Consider the following 18,047-nt stretch of genomic DNA (forward strand, 5'->3'; position numbering starts at 1 on the left):
TCTGAGAAACAAAAAGGCATGACTCCGCCCTTGGAGCCCATGTCCTCAGCTGGGCCCCGCCCCTGGGAACACAGCAGAAATCAGCCAGTCCAGCTGAGAGCGCCTGGAAACTCCCAAACCCCAGACCCTTGGCCAGGGGAAACAGCACAGGAAAACCAACCATCCGCCTAGCACATTGAGACTGAAGCATGCAAACCCATCCCACGGCCCACTGTGAGGCCATGGGTTGCACTCAGAGCTAGTCGTGCAGCAGCACACAGCCTCTGGGAACAGGCCGAACATCTGCAAAAACTGCAAACTCTGACCTAGTCAGCAGAGGAATCAATTTGGCCGAGAACCACAGGTATACACAATGCCAGAACCACCGGTCCCAATCCAAGTAAAGACCGCCACCTACCGACCACAGAGCGAACTACAAAAACAGTTCTCAATGCCTAGGAGAGCGCAAAGACGAATCACAACATACGTAAATAATCAAAGTCCCATGCAAAGCCCAAAAGGAAACAAGAGCAAAGGGACAAGAGAGATGTCACCATCCCAAGAAATGACACCTGAAGACACACGATATATGACTCAAACCAAGGAGATGGTTTTGGAAATGACTAACGAAATTAAGGCTGAATTCCAAAAACATAAGCAAGAAATTTCCAAGGAACTCTTCAAATTCAAAAGAGAAATGGAAGAAAAGTTCAATACCCTCTCAGCAAACATGATCAGCTCACTGTCCACGCTTCAAGCAAAAATGGAGGCATTACGCAGCAGATTGACTGAGATGGAAAATAGAATATCAGGAACAGAAGATAAAACACAAGAGCTGGAACAGAGAGTCGCCACCTTGGAAAAATCAGTCAGAATCCACCAGAGAGAAATCCAGGACCTGGCTTGTGCAGCAAAGAAGTCTAATCTTCGTATAATAGGGATTGAGGAGGGTGCAGAATTTCAGGACAAAGGAATGCAATCCTTATTCACCAAAATCATAGCAGAGAACTTCCCCAACCTCAAAAGGGAAAATACTCACATTATTGAAGGTCAACTCAACAAAAGTTAAGCAAAGACACCATCAACTTAAACGACACCATAGCCCAACTGGGCTTAACAGATATACACAGAGTCTTCCACCCAACGGTGAAACTTTTTACATTTTTCTCAGCATCACATGGAACACACTCCAAAATAGATCATGTAATAGATCATACAGAAAACTTAAGCAGATACAAGAGGACTGATATAATCCCATGCATTCTATCAGATCACAGTGGAGTCAGACTAATCCTGAACAATGCAGTCAAAGTCAAAAAACATTCAATCACTTGGATGCTGAACAACACACTTCTGAATAACTCCTGGGTTACAGATCAGATCAGAAATGAAATTAAAAACTTCCTTGAATGTAATGACAATCAAGAAACATCACAAAGGAAATTATGGGACACAGCAAAGGCAGTTCTAAGAGGCAAATTTATCACTCCAGGAGCGCATATTAAAAAGACAGAAGAAGAGCATGTAACTCCTTTGCTGTCCCTTGGTTATCTCATATTGGTATAGTATCTCACTTTGTTATCTGATATATTGAATTTATTTGTATTTGGATATTTGAAATTTGATAGGGAAGGGGGGAAAACCAAGACAGGTGGGGGGTGTGGGGGGGGAGGGAAACGGGTACCAAGACATGTGAAAGGGTATCAATGTATGTGAATTAATGCACCTTCTATCTGGCAAATATCATGTAACCCTTTTACTAATTACAATAAAAAAATGATAAAAAAAAAACCTAAAAAAATACACCTAGAAGAGCAAGAAAAAGTTAATTCTAAAACAACTAGGACAGAAATAATAAAAATAAAATCAAAAATATCAGAGATTGAAATAAGACCTGCTATACACAGAATTGATAAATCAAAAAGTTGGTTCTTTGAAAGAGTCAACAAAATAGAGAGACCCCTGGCAAGATTAATCAAAAAAAGGGAAAGGGGAGACTCAAACAAGATTAGAGACCCCATGGGAACAATCACAGCTGATTTCCAAGAAATTCCGTCCATAATGAATAGGTACTACCAGGGCCTATATTCAAAGAAACAAGAAAACCTAGTAGAAATGGATGATTTCTTCAATAAATATAGGCTACCCACACTGAACAACGATGAGGTAAACAAATTTAACAATATTACTCTCATCCCCAAACCAGGGAAAGACCCAACAAAAACAGAAAACTACAAAACTATCTCTCTAATGAACACAGACGCAAAACTCCTCAATAAAATATTGGCCATCAGAATCCAGAAACAAATTTTAAAAATCATACACTATGATCAAGTGGGCTTCATCCCTCAAATGCAAGGCTGATTTAACATTTGCAAATCATTCAGTGTCATACATCACATCAACAGAGCTAAAAATAAGACAATTTCTCTGGATGCGGAGAAGGCATTTGACAAAATACAACATCCATTCATGTTGAAAGCACTAGAACAAATAGGAATAAGAGGTACATTCCTCACAATGGTTAAAGCCATACATGACAAACCTACAGCCAGTATTATACTAAATGGTGAAAGACTGGAACCATTCATCTTAAAATCAGGAACTAGACAGGGATGCCCACTCTCTCCACTTCTCTTCAATGTAGTGCTGGAACCCTTAGCCAGAGCAATAAGGCAAGAGAAGGACATCAAAGGGATCCACATAGGGAAAGAAGAAATTAAACTATCCCTGTTCACAGATGACATGATCCTCTACTTGAGTGACCCAAAAAACTCCACTCCCAAACTCCTAGAATTAATAAACTACTTTAGCAAAGTGGCAGGATACATTAACCTTCAGATGTCAGTAGCCTTCTTGTACACCAACAATACACAAACAGAAGGCCAAATCAAGAAAATGATCCCATTCTCAATAGCCCCCAAAAGAATAAAATACTTAGGAATATACTTAACCAAAGATGTAAAGGAATTATTCAATGAAAACTATAAAAGCCTAAGGAAAGAAATTAAAGAGGACACTAGGAAATGGAAAGACATCCCATGCTCATGGCTAGGGAGAACTAACATAGTGAAAATGGCTATACTGCCAAAATTGATATACAAATTCAGTGCAATCTCCATCGAAATCCCAGACATTCTTCACTGAAACAGAAGATAGAATCCAAAGGTTCTTATGAAACAAGAAAAGACCTAGAATAGCCACAACAATTCTAGGCAAAAAGAGCAATGCTGGAGGTATTACAATACCAGACTTCAAACTCTACTATAGAGCCATCAAAAACTGCTTGGTATTGGCACAAAAACCGACCAGAAGATCAATGGAACAGAATTGAAGACCCAGAAATAGAACCACATACCTACAGGCAACTTGTATTTGACAAAGGAGCCAAAGATATACAGTGAAACAAACACAACTGGGAAGCCACATGCAAAAAAAATAAAAATTGACCCTAGCCTTTTGCCATTCACAAGCATTAACTCAAAGTGGATCAAAGACCTCAACGTCAGACCGGATACTGTGAAACTGCTACATGATAAAGTAGGAGAGACACTGGAACTCATAGGCACAGGCAAAAGATTCCTGAACAGAATCCCAGGGTCACAACAGATAGGAGAGAGACTCAATAAATGGGACTAGCCAGGAGTTTGGCCTAGTGATAGAGTGCTTGCCTAGCATGCACGAAAACCCAGGTTCGATTCCTTGGTACCACATACATAGAAAAAAGCCAGAAGTGGCGCTGAGGCTCAAGTGATAGAGCTCTAGCCTTGAGAAAGTCCAAGGACAGTGCTCAAGCCTTGAGTTTAAGCCCAGGACTGGCAGCACAAAATAAAAAAATAAAAAAATAAATGGGACTACCTAAAAATAAAAAGTTTCTGTACAGATAAAAACAGTTGGAAAAGCAGAGAGACATCCAACCAACTGGGAAAAGATATTCACCAACAATACATCTGACAAATGTTTAATATCCAGTATCTACAGGGAACTCAAGAAACTAATCCCCCCAAACCCAATAAACCATTCACTAAATGGGCAAGGGAACTAAAGAGAGACTTATCAGAAGAAGAGATTAAAATGGCAGAAAAGCATATAAGAAAATGTTCATCATCTATGGTCATAAAAGAAATGCAAATAAAAACAACCCTAAGATACCACCTTACCCCAACAAGAATGGCCAAGGTTTTGAACTCAGACAATGACAATTGCTGGCGGGGTTGTGGAGAAAAAGGAACCCTACTGCACTGCTGGTGGGAATGTAAACTAGTTCAGCCACTGTGGACAGCAGTATGTAGGTTTCTTAAAGAACTGAAAATAGACCTTCCCTATGATCCTGCCATACCACTTCTGGGCATCTATCCTGAACATCATGACCCAAGATAGTATAAGGACACCTGCTCAGCTATGTTCATCTCTGCACTATTCACAATAGCGAGGCGATGGAAACAATCCAGATGCCCTACTGCAGATGAATGGATACAGAAAATGCGGTATATATACACAATGGAATTCTACATAGCCAACAGACAAGAAAAAATAATGGCATTCGCAGGGAAGTGGATGAATCTAGAGCGAATCATGTTGAGTGAGACAAGTCAAGACCTAAGGATCAAAAGGCGCATGGTATCCTTAATATGTGGCTATTAAATCCAAAGAGTACAAGAACGAGGACTCAATAACTGTATACCCAATGCTATGGACATAGTAATGGAAATATGAACATAACTATATCGATATAAAAACCTATGACTCTATAGACATGTTTTATTTCATAAATTAATATGTTTCTATGACATACAAACCCTTAGCCTCATTTGGATTAAGTTCTAAATACTAAGTCCCAGTGATTGTAAATAGAGATTCCCTCCTTGAACACTTGTATGTTAAACTTGTCATTTAAGATATGATGTAAAAATCAACGTTAATAAATTCTTTAATAAAAAATAATAATACTAAAAAATACATGTTTTAGTGGTTTGAATTTCAAACTAACAGGAGGAAAACAAGCAGATATTGTGGTGTAAGGCTATGTAAAAGGACTCAGTTTAAGAAAAGATAGACTTTGAGTCTTCCATTTAGCCCCTTCCCTCACTGTTTTCCTACTATTGTAACTGCTGTTATTGCTGCTACTTCTGAGGGTCATCATAATTGTTAGGTTCAAAAAGAGGCAAGACAGTAGATAGAGACTGTTCAATACCAGCACAGATTTACTAGAGAGAAAAATTGAGGAAGAGACTCTCCAGCCAGGGTACAGAACCACTCTTTGCTTACATGCTTGGGTATTTATAGTGAGACTGAAGTTGTCAATGGGGCTGATACAAAAGTAACTAGTGGTAGACCGTAAGTAATATGCGCAGAGGGTCACAGCTGGAGATAAGGAGGAAGCCAGGCCGTATTGGAATAATTTTTTGGTCTGGTGCCAGCCATATCAGTTCATCTGGTCCTGGAGAGGAGGGTAAGGCCGGAGTATCAGTAATCACAGCACAGTGGTCCAGGCCTCCAGATGTACACAAGGTCATTTGGATCTAACAATTTTTTTGACATTTCATAGCAATACAAAAATGTTTTAGCCAGATACCAATTGCTCCTGCCTGTAATCCTAGCTTTGCCAGAGACTGAAATCTAAGGATTATTGCTCGAAGCCAATCCCAACCAGAAATTAATGAGATTCTTATTTCCAGTTAACCAGAAAAACCTGGAGTAGACCTTGAGTAAAAAGGATAGGGCTCTAGTTCCAGCATGCACACATGCATGCATGTACACCAGCACATGCACTGCACACATACGATTTAAATGCATAGGAACACTGAAAATTTAATAATTCTATAAAGTGAGTATTTGAAGTAAGCACTGTAGAAAACAGAGTTGACTTTTAGAAAGGCAACTTAGCCCCAGTGGGGAACTTGACTTGACTGTGCCTTTGATAGTATTCTTCATTATCTTTGATCAGTTATCACATAAATGTCCTCCTTAAATTCCGTACTTTTTAAACCCACTGTCTCCTTTAGATCCACTGTACAAGTGAATGAAAGCTTTTCTCCTTTATTCCTGTTAGTTTAGGTTCACTGTTCCATGACTTGTACAATGATGGAAAAATTGAAAAGTTTATTTACCATTAGAGTATCTGTGTGTGTGTGTGTGTGTGTGTGTGTGTGTGTGTGTGTGTGTGTGTGTGTGTATGTGTGTGTTTTGGCCGGTTGTATGGGCCTTGAACTATGAGCATGGGCACAGTCTTGCAGCTCAAAGGTACCACCCTGCCCCTTGAGCCATAGTGCCACTTCCCCTTGGATTTTTTTTTGAGAGAAGCACAGGCTATTCTCAAACTCAGAATCCTCCTACCTCTACCTTCCTAGTATTGGGATTACAGGAATATGCCCACAATACCTAACAAAATTTACCTTTTTAACTAATAAGCCTAATCATATGAATCCATTCCTTAAAAATCAAGAATAAGCATATACTCCCAAATACCAACATGAAAAGAAATGAACATGAGTTTTATCATTTCTACTATCTTAAAGCCTGTTTTGTTTTTGTTTTTCTTTTAGGAAAAATATTATTCTATTTTAATAAATGTTCCTTTACTTGCTTTAGAAATAGTTACTTTCTGGTTCAATAGCTTAGGTCTCACATGATTGAATGCCATTAAGCAATTTTTTTGTCACTGAAAGAAACACTTGATATAAATCTGTTGCCTTCTATATTTTTTGACATATTAGGCACTGCCTATTTTAGTTTATTTTGAGATTACTAACTGTAGCTGTTGAGTTGTTTGGAGGGGGCCATTGATTTTTAAAAAATCATTACTACAATTAGTCCACACCTAGAACTCTCCTAGCAAAGGATTACAATAGCTCAAAACCTACATATAGGCCATATAGGATGAGGCTAAATGAAAGAAACCCTAGGATATGGAAACAAGAGTTTTATCTTGTTTGATGGTTATTCTTAATGTGGTATGTTATTTCTCTTCTCTTTTTTGCCTTTATGGTTATCTTACATTGTTACTGTGTCTGACTTGGTTACCCGATATATTGTATATTCATTTATTTGTTTATTTGAAGTAAGAAAAGGAAGGGAGGAAAACAAGATGGTTGGGAGGGGGTGGAGGAGGTAAATGGGGACAAAAACATGAGAAGGGGTAGAAATGTGTGAGAAGTAATGCATCCACTACCTGATGAATGTAACTGTAACCCCTCTATATAGTACCCCAACAATAAAAAAGAAAAATCATTACCAATATACTCTTCGCTAGCAATCAGATTTGCTTTGAAATTGACTCTCCTTATTTCTCACAAGGTTTGTAGAAGCAAACTTGATGATTTGTTTGCAGAATTGAAGTACTTTTGAACTCAGAGACAGTAAAGCAAGGTTTTATTATGCAGAGATGTGGCTAATCAAAACTCATCAAGCTAGGCGCGGTGGCTCATGCCTATAATCCTAGCTACTCAGGAAGCTGAGATCTGAGGATCACAGTTCAAAACCAGCCTGGGCACTACAAAGCCTGTGAGACTCTTATATCCAATTAATTGCCAGAAAACCAGAAGTGGCAGTAGTGGCATAGTGGTGAAGTGGCACTATGGTTCAAGGGGTAGGACGGTAGCCTTGAGCTAAAGAACTCAGGGACAATGCCCAGGCTCAGAGTTCAAGTCCTACTACCTACAAAAAAAAAAAAAAAAACTCTTTGTTGGGCTGAGAGAGTGGCCTAGTGGTAGAGTGTTTGTTTAGCATGCACAGTCCTGGGTTCAATTCCTCAGTACCACATACATAGAAAAAGCTGGAAAAGGTGCTATGACTCAAGTGGTAGAGTGCTAACCTTGAGAAATCCCAAGGACAGTATCCAAGCCCGAGTTTAAGACCCAGCACTGACAAAAATAAAAAAATTTCTAAAAAATCACAACTCCTCATCTTTGAATAATGTCAACTACTCTAATGCAAAACATTTTATTTCCTTTTAGGTACTTTTGTAGCGCTCATTATTCTTGCCTTGGGATTTCTGCTCTCAGCCCAGATTTCTCCTCAAGTCACCTTCAAACCTACAGTTCCATTGGGTCAGAATGCCTCTTGTACAAGATACAGGTAAGATTTCATTATCTTTGTTTTCTTAACCTAAGTCTGATACTTTTTTATTTGCTTTAAAGTTAGAGAAATTAGTAGGAGATTACTAAGTATCTAGGCTTAGATTTTAGGGAAATGAAATGTAAAAGGTTGGAAGGCTGGGGAAAGATTAACAGGAAAAGGGAAAAATCACTAATTATGTAAAAATGACATTGAGATTTTTTTTTGCCAGTCCTGGGCTTGAGCTCAGGGCCTGAGCACTGTCCTTAGACTTTCTCAAGGCTAGAGCTCTACCACTTCAGCGTCAGTACCACTTCCGGCTTTTTTCTACATGTGGTACCGAGGAATTGAACCTGGGTCTTCATGCATGCTAGGCAAGCACTTTTAACCACTAGGCCAAACTCCCAGCCCCAGACATTGAGATTTTAATTGGTATTTTGCATTGAATTTGTACATCACCTCTGTTAATATGGCTACTTTCATAGCTAATGCTGCTAATCCATAGACATGAGAATTCTTTCTACTTCCTGGTATCTTCTTCAATTTCTTTTTACAAGTTTTAACATTTTCATAGTATAGATACTTCATCTCTTTAGTTAGATTTATTTCTACAAATGTTATATTTTATTTGTAATTGGAAATTATACTGTTTTTCAAATTTCATTTTTTCTTATTGTCATATAGAAAAGCTGATGTTTGTGTGTATATATATATATTATATAAACATTTTTTCTGCTACTTTGTTCATGCTGCTTATCAACTCTGGGAGTTTTGAGGTGGAGCCTTCTCATCTTAGAGTCCTTTAGATTTAGGATCATATCACCAGTGGGTGTAGTTGACATCCTCTTTTCCTATTTAGACCACTTTTATAACTTTTTCTTACTTCATTGTTCTGGCTAGAAATTCTAGTACAATACTGAATAAGAATAGAGAGAGGGTGGATACCTTTTTCATTGCTGATTTTAGAGGAAATGATTTTAGTTTTCCATTTAACATGATGTTGTTTGTAGGTTTCTCATACATAGCTTAGCTATATATTCTTAGCCTCCTCCAGAATTTTACGCACACACACACACACACACACACACACACACACACACACACACACACCATTGAAAGCTGAAACATGTTTTATGTAAGGACTTAGATTTGAGGAGCAGAGAGCAAATAAGCAGAGGCATGGTGGGTGATGAGAATATTGCTCAATGGACATATGGGAAAATGGAACTAGGAAACTTCAGGCCATGGCTAGAAATAGACATAGATAAGAAATGTAAGATGCCATTGACCAATATACATTTTACACATAAGTGGGCTTTGTATAACTATTTGAACATAATAAAAAATAAAAGAAGATTAAAAGGATATAAAAAATTAAGGAGACCATGTCATGAGAAAGAGTATCAATGTTTGTGAAGTAATGCACCTTCTATCTGGTGAATATAATGTAATCCTTCTATTAATTACAATAAAAAAAGGCTAAAGGAAGCTGGGCACCCATGACGCACGCCTATAATCCTAGTCCTCAGGAGGCTGAGATTTGAGAGTTTCAAAACCCGACAAGGCAGAATAGTCCCCATAGAAATTTTACATCATATTAAGTGAAGTAAGCCAGACCCAAAGGAACATAGGCTCAATGATTGCCCTCATTTGTAATAATTAGTTCACATCTAGGACTCTCCTAGCAGAGGATTACAATAGCTCAAAATCTAGGTACATAAGGTCATACAGGATGAGACTAAATGAAATGAACTCTAGGATATAGAAACAAGACTTTTATTTTGTGTGACTGTTGTTCTTAATGTATGATGTTATTTCTCTTTTTTTTTCTCATCTTGTTAGTGTACCTGACTTTGTTACCTGGTATACTGTATACATAGTTTATTTGTTTATTTGAAATAGGGAAGGGAAGAGGGAAAAACAAGATTATTGGGAGGGTTAGGGAAAGGGAAACGGGGACAAAACATGAGAAGGGGTGTCAATGTGCGAGAGTTAATGCACTGACTACCTGACGAATATAACAGTAACCCCTCTATATATTATCCCCAAAATAAAATAAAGTAATAAAAAATCTTAAAAAATAATTAAGGAGAGGGGTCAGGAATTTGCCCTAGTGGTACAGTGCTTGCCTAGCATGCATGAAGACCTGGGTTTGATTCCTTGGTATCACATACATAGAAAAAAGCTAATGGTGGTGCTGTGGCTCAAGTATTAGAGCTCTAGCCTTAAGGAGAAAAAAAAAGCTCAAGGACAGTGCTCAGGCCTGAATTCAAGCCTCCGGACTAGAAAAAAATATTAAGGAGAAAGTTAGACATATTATGGTGATGTGTGTATCTGGCAATTAAAATTGAATATTAAGAATTAGTAACAGAGTTAGGTGCCCATGGCTCACACCTGTAATCCTCTGGAGGCTGAGGTCTGAGGAATGTGGTTTGAACTCAGCCCAGGCAGGAAAGTCTGTGAGACTCCTAGCTCCAATTATCTACCAAAAGTCTGGAAGTAGTGCTATGGCTCAAGTGGCAGAAGGCTAGCCATGAGCAAAAGTAATACAGTTCTACATTGAGGAGAGAAAAATAAGCCTGGTGATTAACTGTGTGCATAATAGTGTTTGGATAAGGAATCCGGTAGCAGCTATAGCATGGAAATAAAATGGGGCATTTGGATCAGTCAAGGCTTTAAGTATTTGTGGACATATTGAATCTTACATGTCCATGGAACATCTTGGGTAGAGATGCTGAGTCATAGAGATTTGGGAATTCTTGCCTGTAATTGGAGGAGGTTTCTGGAGTGGAAAATGAAAGCTGTCAGCATATTTCATACTAAAGTTTTGGTTTTGTCAGTCATTACAAAAACTTGAACTCTGGGCCTGGGCACTGTTCCTGAGCTCTTCAGGACGAGGCTAGCACTCTCTACTTGAGCCACACCACCTCTTCTGGTCTTCTTGTGGTTAATTGGAGATAAGAGTCTCGTGGACTTTAATGCCCAGGCTGGCTTTGAACTGCAGTCCTCAAATCTCAGCCTCCTGGGTAGCTAGGATTACAGGTGTAAGCCACCGAGCCTGACTATACTGAGATCAAGACCATCTATCTTTGTAATTCCACCAGGAGTTCACTAGTCAGAAGCACAATATTTCTCCATTCTTCATACTTTTATTCAATTATTCATCATGGAAGATATTTAATATAGAATAAGTGAAGCTTTTCTTCCTACAGTGAAAGGAACAAAACTCCAGATAAACTATGCTCTTTTCTTAGGGCACACTTGTGGAGTGCCTATTCTCCAGGCTTCTCTTCTCTTCTCTTCTCTTCCATTATGCATCCTCTCTAAACTCATACAACTTCTACAAGACTTTACTATAAAACCAAACATGTTCCTTCAAAACCTGAACTTGCCTGTGACCAGAGAAGTGGTTTGCTAGTTAAGAGGTCTAACAAAAACTAAAAGGACTAAGAATGTAGTTTTACTAATTTAATAATGGCAAGAACCTAGTTCAGTGCTTCATGCTTATGATCCCAGCTACTTAAGAGACAAAGGTAGAACGTGGCCTTGGTGTTTCACACCTGTAATCCTAGCTACTTGGGAAGATGAGCTCTGAGGCTCACAGTTCAAAGCGAGTTTGGATACATAAGCCTGTGAGACTATCTCCAGTTAACCACCAGAAAACTGGAAATAGCACTGTGGCTCAAGTGGTAGAGCACTAGCCTTGAGCTGAAGAGCTCTCAGGGATAGGGCCCAGGCTCAGAGTTCAGAGTTCAAGCCCCACGACTGACTCCACACTCCCCCCAAAAAAGGGCAAAGAGGATACTACAAAGGTTGTGACACTATCTCAAAAAACAAAGCATAAATTGTAGCTCAAGTGGTCGCATGTACAAGATCCTGGGAAGTCTCCATAACTGAAAAAAGGGGAAGGAAATATAACACGTTTTATCTTCAGTAGTTTTGGGTTTTTTTTTGATTTGTTTTGTTTTTTGCCAGTCCTGGGCTTGAGCTCAGGGCCTGAACACTGTCCTTGGACTTTTCTCAAGGCTAGAGCTCTACCACTTGAGCCTCAGCACCACTTCTGGCTTTTTTCTATGTATGTGGTACCGAGGAATCGAACCCGGGTCTTCATGCATGCTAGGCAAGCACTCAACCACTAGGCCAAACTCCCAGCCCCAGTTTTGGTTTGTTTTTTTTTTTTAATTAATTTTAGGCCTTTTTTTTTTTGGTCATGGAATCCTCAGATCTCAGCCTCCTTTTTTTTTTTTTTGCCAGTACTGGGCTTGAGCTCAGGGCCTGAGCACTGTCCTTGGACTTTCTCAAGGTCAGAGCTCTACCACTTGAGCCTCAGCGCCACTTCTGGCTTTTTTCTATGTATGTGGTACCAAGGAATCGAACCCGGGTCTTCATGCATGCTAGGCAAGCACTTTAACCACTAGGCCAAACTCCCGGCCCTTAGACCCTTTTTTAATGTAACTTTTTGTTATTATTATGAAGATGATGTGTATGTTATGGTTCTGTAGGTCAGGTGAAGAGTATACCCCTTCCCTTGCTCTCGCCCAGTTTTTCTTATACCCACCCACAAGTGGATAGTTCATTTTCAAAATAAGCATCTAGTGAGTACCACTTAGGTTCTTCTTGAGTAGAAACTTCTCCTAAAAAGTTTACCTCTAAGCTGGGTGCTGGTGGCTCACAGCTATAATGTTAGCTACTTAGGAGGTTTAGAACTGAAGCTCACAGTTCAAAACCAGCCCAGGCAGGAAAGTCTGCAAGATTCTTACCTCCAAATAACTACCAGAAAACCAGAAGTGGCCTTGTGGCTCAAAAATGGTAGAGCACTAGCCTTGGGCCAGAAAGCTCAGGGTCAGCACCCAGGCCCTATATTCAAGCCCCACAGCTAATCCCCCCCTCAAAAAAAGGAAGTTTACTCTAATTCATTGTGCTTTTTCCTAATATTTTACAATTAACAGTTTTATACAGAATCAATAATGGATGTATTTAAAGCCAACCATATGCTTGCCCACCTGCCTGCCTGCCACCCTTCCTCCCTCCTTCCCTCTCTCCCCTCCCTCCTTCCTTCCTTCCTTCCCATATGTCTTTTCATTTTTTACGGGTATAGTTTATAAGCTCTATCCATAAGGCTTCAGACATCTTTTTAAAATTCAAATTTCTTTTTATTCTTTCTGGTTTGCTGTAACATTGAGAAACCAAGAGTATGAAAATACTCAGCATGGCTATTTTTCTATATAGTGGTATTCTCTTCTTTTTCTCTGTGAATGTAGCTCTAGTAATCCCAACTAACAAACCTACATTCATCTATAGACCTCCCCATGGTGATACCACCAGTTTGGGGAACCAGCTTGCTCTTCATGTATTAGTCCTTTCTAAGTTGATTTAAAAAGTAACAATAACAGCTGGGTGCCAGTGGCTCACTATAATTCTAGCTATTTAGGAAGCTGAGATCTGAGGATCAGAGTTTGAAGCTAGCCCAGGCAGACAGTTCCAAGATCATAGTTCTAATGAGCCATCAAAAAATTGGAAGTGAAGACATGACTCAAATGGTAGGGTACCAGCCTTGAGTGGAAAGCTAAGGAAGAGCATTATGTCCCTGAATTCAAGCCCCAGTATTGGCTTTTGTGAGCATGGGTATATACGTGTGTGCACATACACATACACTTACAGAAATGACAGCTTTTCTTCTACTACACTGTCTTTGTTTCTCTTTTTCCCAGCCTGTGTGATTTATTACACATCTTGATATGCAACTATGCAAACATAAAGCTTTAATGCAATTAGAGAAATGTGCAAAAATCCTTTTAGCTCTTATATTTTGGCAATTTTGATGTGTAGTGATAATGTGTTTATTTCCAATAATTCTTAACTTGACAAATATAATAGTATACCATGAATTAAATTTTCACATCACTGTCTGTAGTATTTTGCTTACTGATACCCCCTGAAATTAGTTGATTTTTATTTTTAAGCCTGCAGATACAGACTAATATGCTTTCAAGTTAATGCTCATAAAAGTGACTTGAAAAGTATGCATTAACTGTCATCTATAAACCCACTTGAGAGAAAGATAAATATATATAAATTAGTTGTGAATGAAAATGAAAATTGAAGCAGAAAGCCAACATAATCTTCCTAGGTGATATTAACTCCAAATAAGTATTACATAGTCACAGATGTATATATGTGTCTAAATGTGTGCGAGCACATTTATATGTATATACACTTAGCAAGTGAGAGAATAGCTCCAAGATAGGCTTCATTCTTGAATCTGAAATCTCACTGTAGTCCATTTCTTAGAACCCTGATTTCAGGGATATAAATCTAAAGACCATACTTTCCAGTTAAATCAGAAAATTACTTTATATTTTCTGTCATACATTTTTACTTGAAATGTCAGTTTCATTCTTTTTGAACTCAAAAGACATTTTAGCAAAGGTCTTCTGAACTGGCTTTGTTAGGTCCAAAGTAACACAAAAAGATTAAAATAAAATGTATCTCTGATAACCCACTGGACCTTCAAGTGCCATTCTAAAATTCTGTTTATTGCAGTAGGCATTGACCATGTCTTTGCAACTAAATTCACTTAACACCCCCATTTTATTCTGGTAAACACAGAGCCCCCCAAATCACTCTTTGGAGAAATGACTGTCTTCTTGGCACAGGGTTGGGAAACATGTATACCTTTGTGTATGTCTGATGCTAGACTCCTATCCTCCACTCCACAATTCAGAATGAATCATGTTCTAAACAAAAGTCCATGAGAGAAATATACAACCCAGAGAAGATCATTTAAGATACACATATAAGTGATACCTTGCAGAGTAAGACTCTTAATTGCTTAGAAAAATAAGAGCAAGAATCAAGAGACAACTTACAGAATGCAAGAGATACTCATTTTTTGCCAGATATTCATAGATAAAGGATTAGTATTCATAAAGACATAAACAGCTCCAAAAATATAAAGAAAAAATCGTCCAAATAATAAATGGTCAAATAAGGTGAACCAACAGTTTATAATAAAAGAGTATAAATGACCATGAAGAAATATTCACTATGTGGGGGAGGAGGGAAATGGGGATCATGACATGAGAAAGGGTATCAATGTATGTGAAGTAATGCATCTTCTATCTGGTGAATATAATGTAACCCTTCTATTAATTACAATAAAAAATATGAAAAAAAGAAATGTTCACTAATTAGCCATAAAGAAAATGAACATCAGGGCCTGGAGTTTGACCTAGTGGTAGAGTGCTTGCCTAGCATACATGAAGACCCAGGTTCAATTCCTCGGTAACACATATATAGAAAATAGCCAGAAGTGGTGCTGAGGCGCAAGTGGTAGAGCTCTAGCCTTGAGAAAGTCCAAGGACAGTGTTTAGGCCCTGAGCTCAAGCCCAGGACTGGCAAAAAAAAAAAAGAAAAAGAAAAGAAAATGAACATCAGCACTAAATGAAGCCAGGCTCTGGTGACTTAAACCTGTAATCATGGCTACTTGGAGGCTGAGGTCTGACAATTATGGCTCAGAGCCAGCCCAGGAAGGAATGTCCCTGAAACTCTTATCTCCAATTAGCCACTAGAAAAGTTAAACTTTGACTTTGCCTTTCTAAGGAATTACACTATTTGAGTTCTCCCTTCAGTCTATCATATTTCACTTAATACTTTGTTTATACTTGCATACCACCCCACCTGTTTACTTAACTGTTTCTAAACTAATTCTAGCTTCCACATATGAGGGAAAACATGCAATTGTTTTCAAATACTTCAAAAAAGTTAGTTATATCCAAATGTATATATACTTCTTTATTAACATTTCATATAACAGATCTAGATGAAAATCTAATACCATCGTTTTAAAAGCAATGCATATGGGTTCATACCTGAAATCCAAGCTACTTGAGAAACAGAGATAGGGGAATCTTGTGTCAAGGCTAGCCCAGCCATAAAAGTTCATGAGACTCCATCTCAGTCAATGGCTAGTGCATACCTGTTATGTACTACAGGAGAAACATGAATATATCATCCCTAGAGATACAGGAAAGCACAGCTAATGTGATCACAGCCCAGGCTTGGTCAGGCATAAAGGAGATGCTATCTCTAAAATAACACACATAAAATGACTGGAGTCATGGCTCAGGTATTAGAATCCTACTTAGCAAGCTTGAGGTCCTGACTTCAGTTTCTTGTACCACCAGAAATAGTAGCCCGGTGCCAGATATTCATACCTGTTATCTAGCTACTCAGGAGACTGGCAGCTGAGGAGCATGGTTCAAAGCCAGCCTGGACAGTAAAGTCCATGATTCTCTTAATGCCAGTTACCCACCAAAAAAGCTGAAAGTGGGGCTGTGACTCAACTGGTAGAGCATTAGCTTTGAGTACAAAAGCTCATGGACAGCATCCAGGCCCTGAGTTCACGCCTCAGAAACAGTGCACATGTGCACACACACTAAAAAAGCATAGAATAGAAATACCCATTGTAAATGTAAATGCTAGCTGTAGTTCTATAAGTTTCATTATGGAAGATGAAAGTATTTTATTTCCATTGTTAATTTATATCCTAATTTCATTACTAAAAGAAATGTTTAAATTAAAAGTTAATGAAATATACATGCCATTTCGTTCTTCAATTTGTGAGTTCTCTATTAAAGTACTCTCACAAGAGTGACCTTGATATAATCTTGCTGGATAAGAGTTTCTGAAAGCATGAAGACCTGGGTTCGATTCCTCGCTACCACATACTTAGAAAAAGCCAGAAGTGGTGCTGAGGCTCAAGTGGTAGAGGTCTAGCCTTGAGAAAAATCCAAGGACAGTGCTCAGGCCCTGAGCTTAAGCCCAGGACTGGCAAAAAAAAAAAAAGAGTTTCCGAGAGTGAGATGGGAAGAAGCCCCAGGGTATAAAAGCATTCCAGGCAAAGCAGAGCACCTGCGCTCTCTACAAATTGTGGTTTGGTGCTGCTAAGAGACAGGGACCAGTCAGGAGGAAGGAAAGGCAAGACTTGACTACTAGGTCAAGACTTGGGTGGAACAGATAAACCATTCAGCAGCATTCCAGGGGGATAAATGATAATACTAGAGCTTTAAAAAAGGTTTCCAGGGCCTAATGGTAGCATCCTCCTGTAGCATGCCCTGAGTTCAATTCCTCACAACTACAAACACAAAAGCCAGAAGTGGTGCTGTGGCTCAAATAGCAGAGTGGCAGAGTGCTAGCCTTGAGCAAAAAGTATCCAAGGACAGTGCCCAGGCCTTGAGTTAAAGCCCAAGGACTGGCAAAGAAAGGAAGGAAAGAAGGAAGGAAGGAAGGAAGGAAGGAAGGAAGGAAGGAAGGAAGGAAGGAAGGAAGGAAGGAAGGAAGGAAGGAAGGAAGGAGAGAGAAAGAAAGAGAGGAAGACAGAGAGAGAGAGAGGGAGAGAGGGGGGAGGAAAGAAAGGAAGAAGGAAAGAAAGGAAGGAAGAAAGAAAGAAAGAGGGGCGAGAGAGAGACAGACAGAGAGAGAGAGAGAGAGAGAGAGAGAGAGAGAGAGAGAGAGAGAGAGGGTTTCTTACATCATGCTGGAATATGGATTGGAAATGAGTCTGTAGTTACTTTAAGAGTGACAAACAGGATGGTTTAAAGCCAAAGACAAAGATTTGAAGGAAAGATATTCAGCCAGTTCAGTTTCACAGATACCTTGCAGTTACATGATCTGATATTCCTACAAAGATTGATGAGCCATAATGCTAAGCATGCATTTGTTTTTTAAATAGTAATAGTTTTTGGTAATTATACACAGTGGATCTTGGTAATTAATACACAAAGGCATTTCATAACATTTTTGGCTCTTTTACATTGCCTTTAAAATCTTCTGAAAAGGAAAACACTAATATAAGCCAATTTTATGGGTGTGCATTTATATAACTTGACTAGTTATATATGACTCATATAATGTAGCTATAATTTACAGAGACCCTGTGTTCTGTGCACCTCCCTCCTTAGTAAATCTAACAGTGTTTCTCTGAATCTGTGTCAGGGCTACCCAAGAAGCAA

At 38.9% G+C, this 18,047-nt stretch overlaps 1 protein-coding gene across 1 annotated transcript in view; it reads left to right on the forward strand.

The window, feature by feature from the left end:
- Slc2a13 (solute carrier family 2 member 13) overlaps positions 1-18,047 on the forward strand; it is a 318,943-nt gene that overhangs the window by 225,929 nt on the left and 74,967 nt on the right. Inside the window, exon 6 of the mRNA XM_090319807.1 lies at positions 7,935-8,055. Within this exon, the coding sequence (XP_090175933.1) occupies positions 7,935-8,055 (121 nt within the window). The remainder of the gene's footprint in view (positions 1-7,934; positions 8,056-18,047) is intronic.

Source organism: Megascapheus bottae, chromosome 2, assembly GCF_031878675.1.
Source record: "Megascapheus bottae isolate mThoBot1 chromosome 2, mThoBot2.hap1, whole genome shotgun sequence".
Classification (NCBI taxonomy): domain Eukaryota; kingdom Metazoa; phylum Chordata; class Mammalia; order Rodentia; family Geomyidae; genus Megascapheus; species Megascapheus bottae.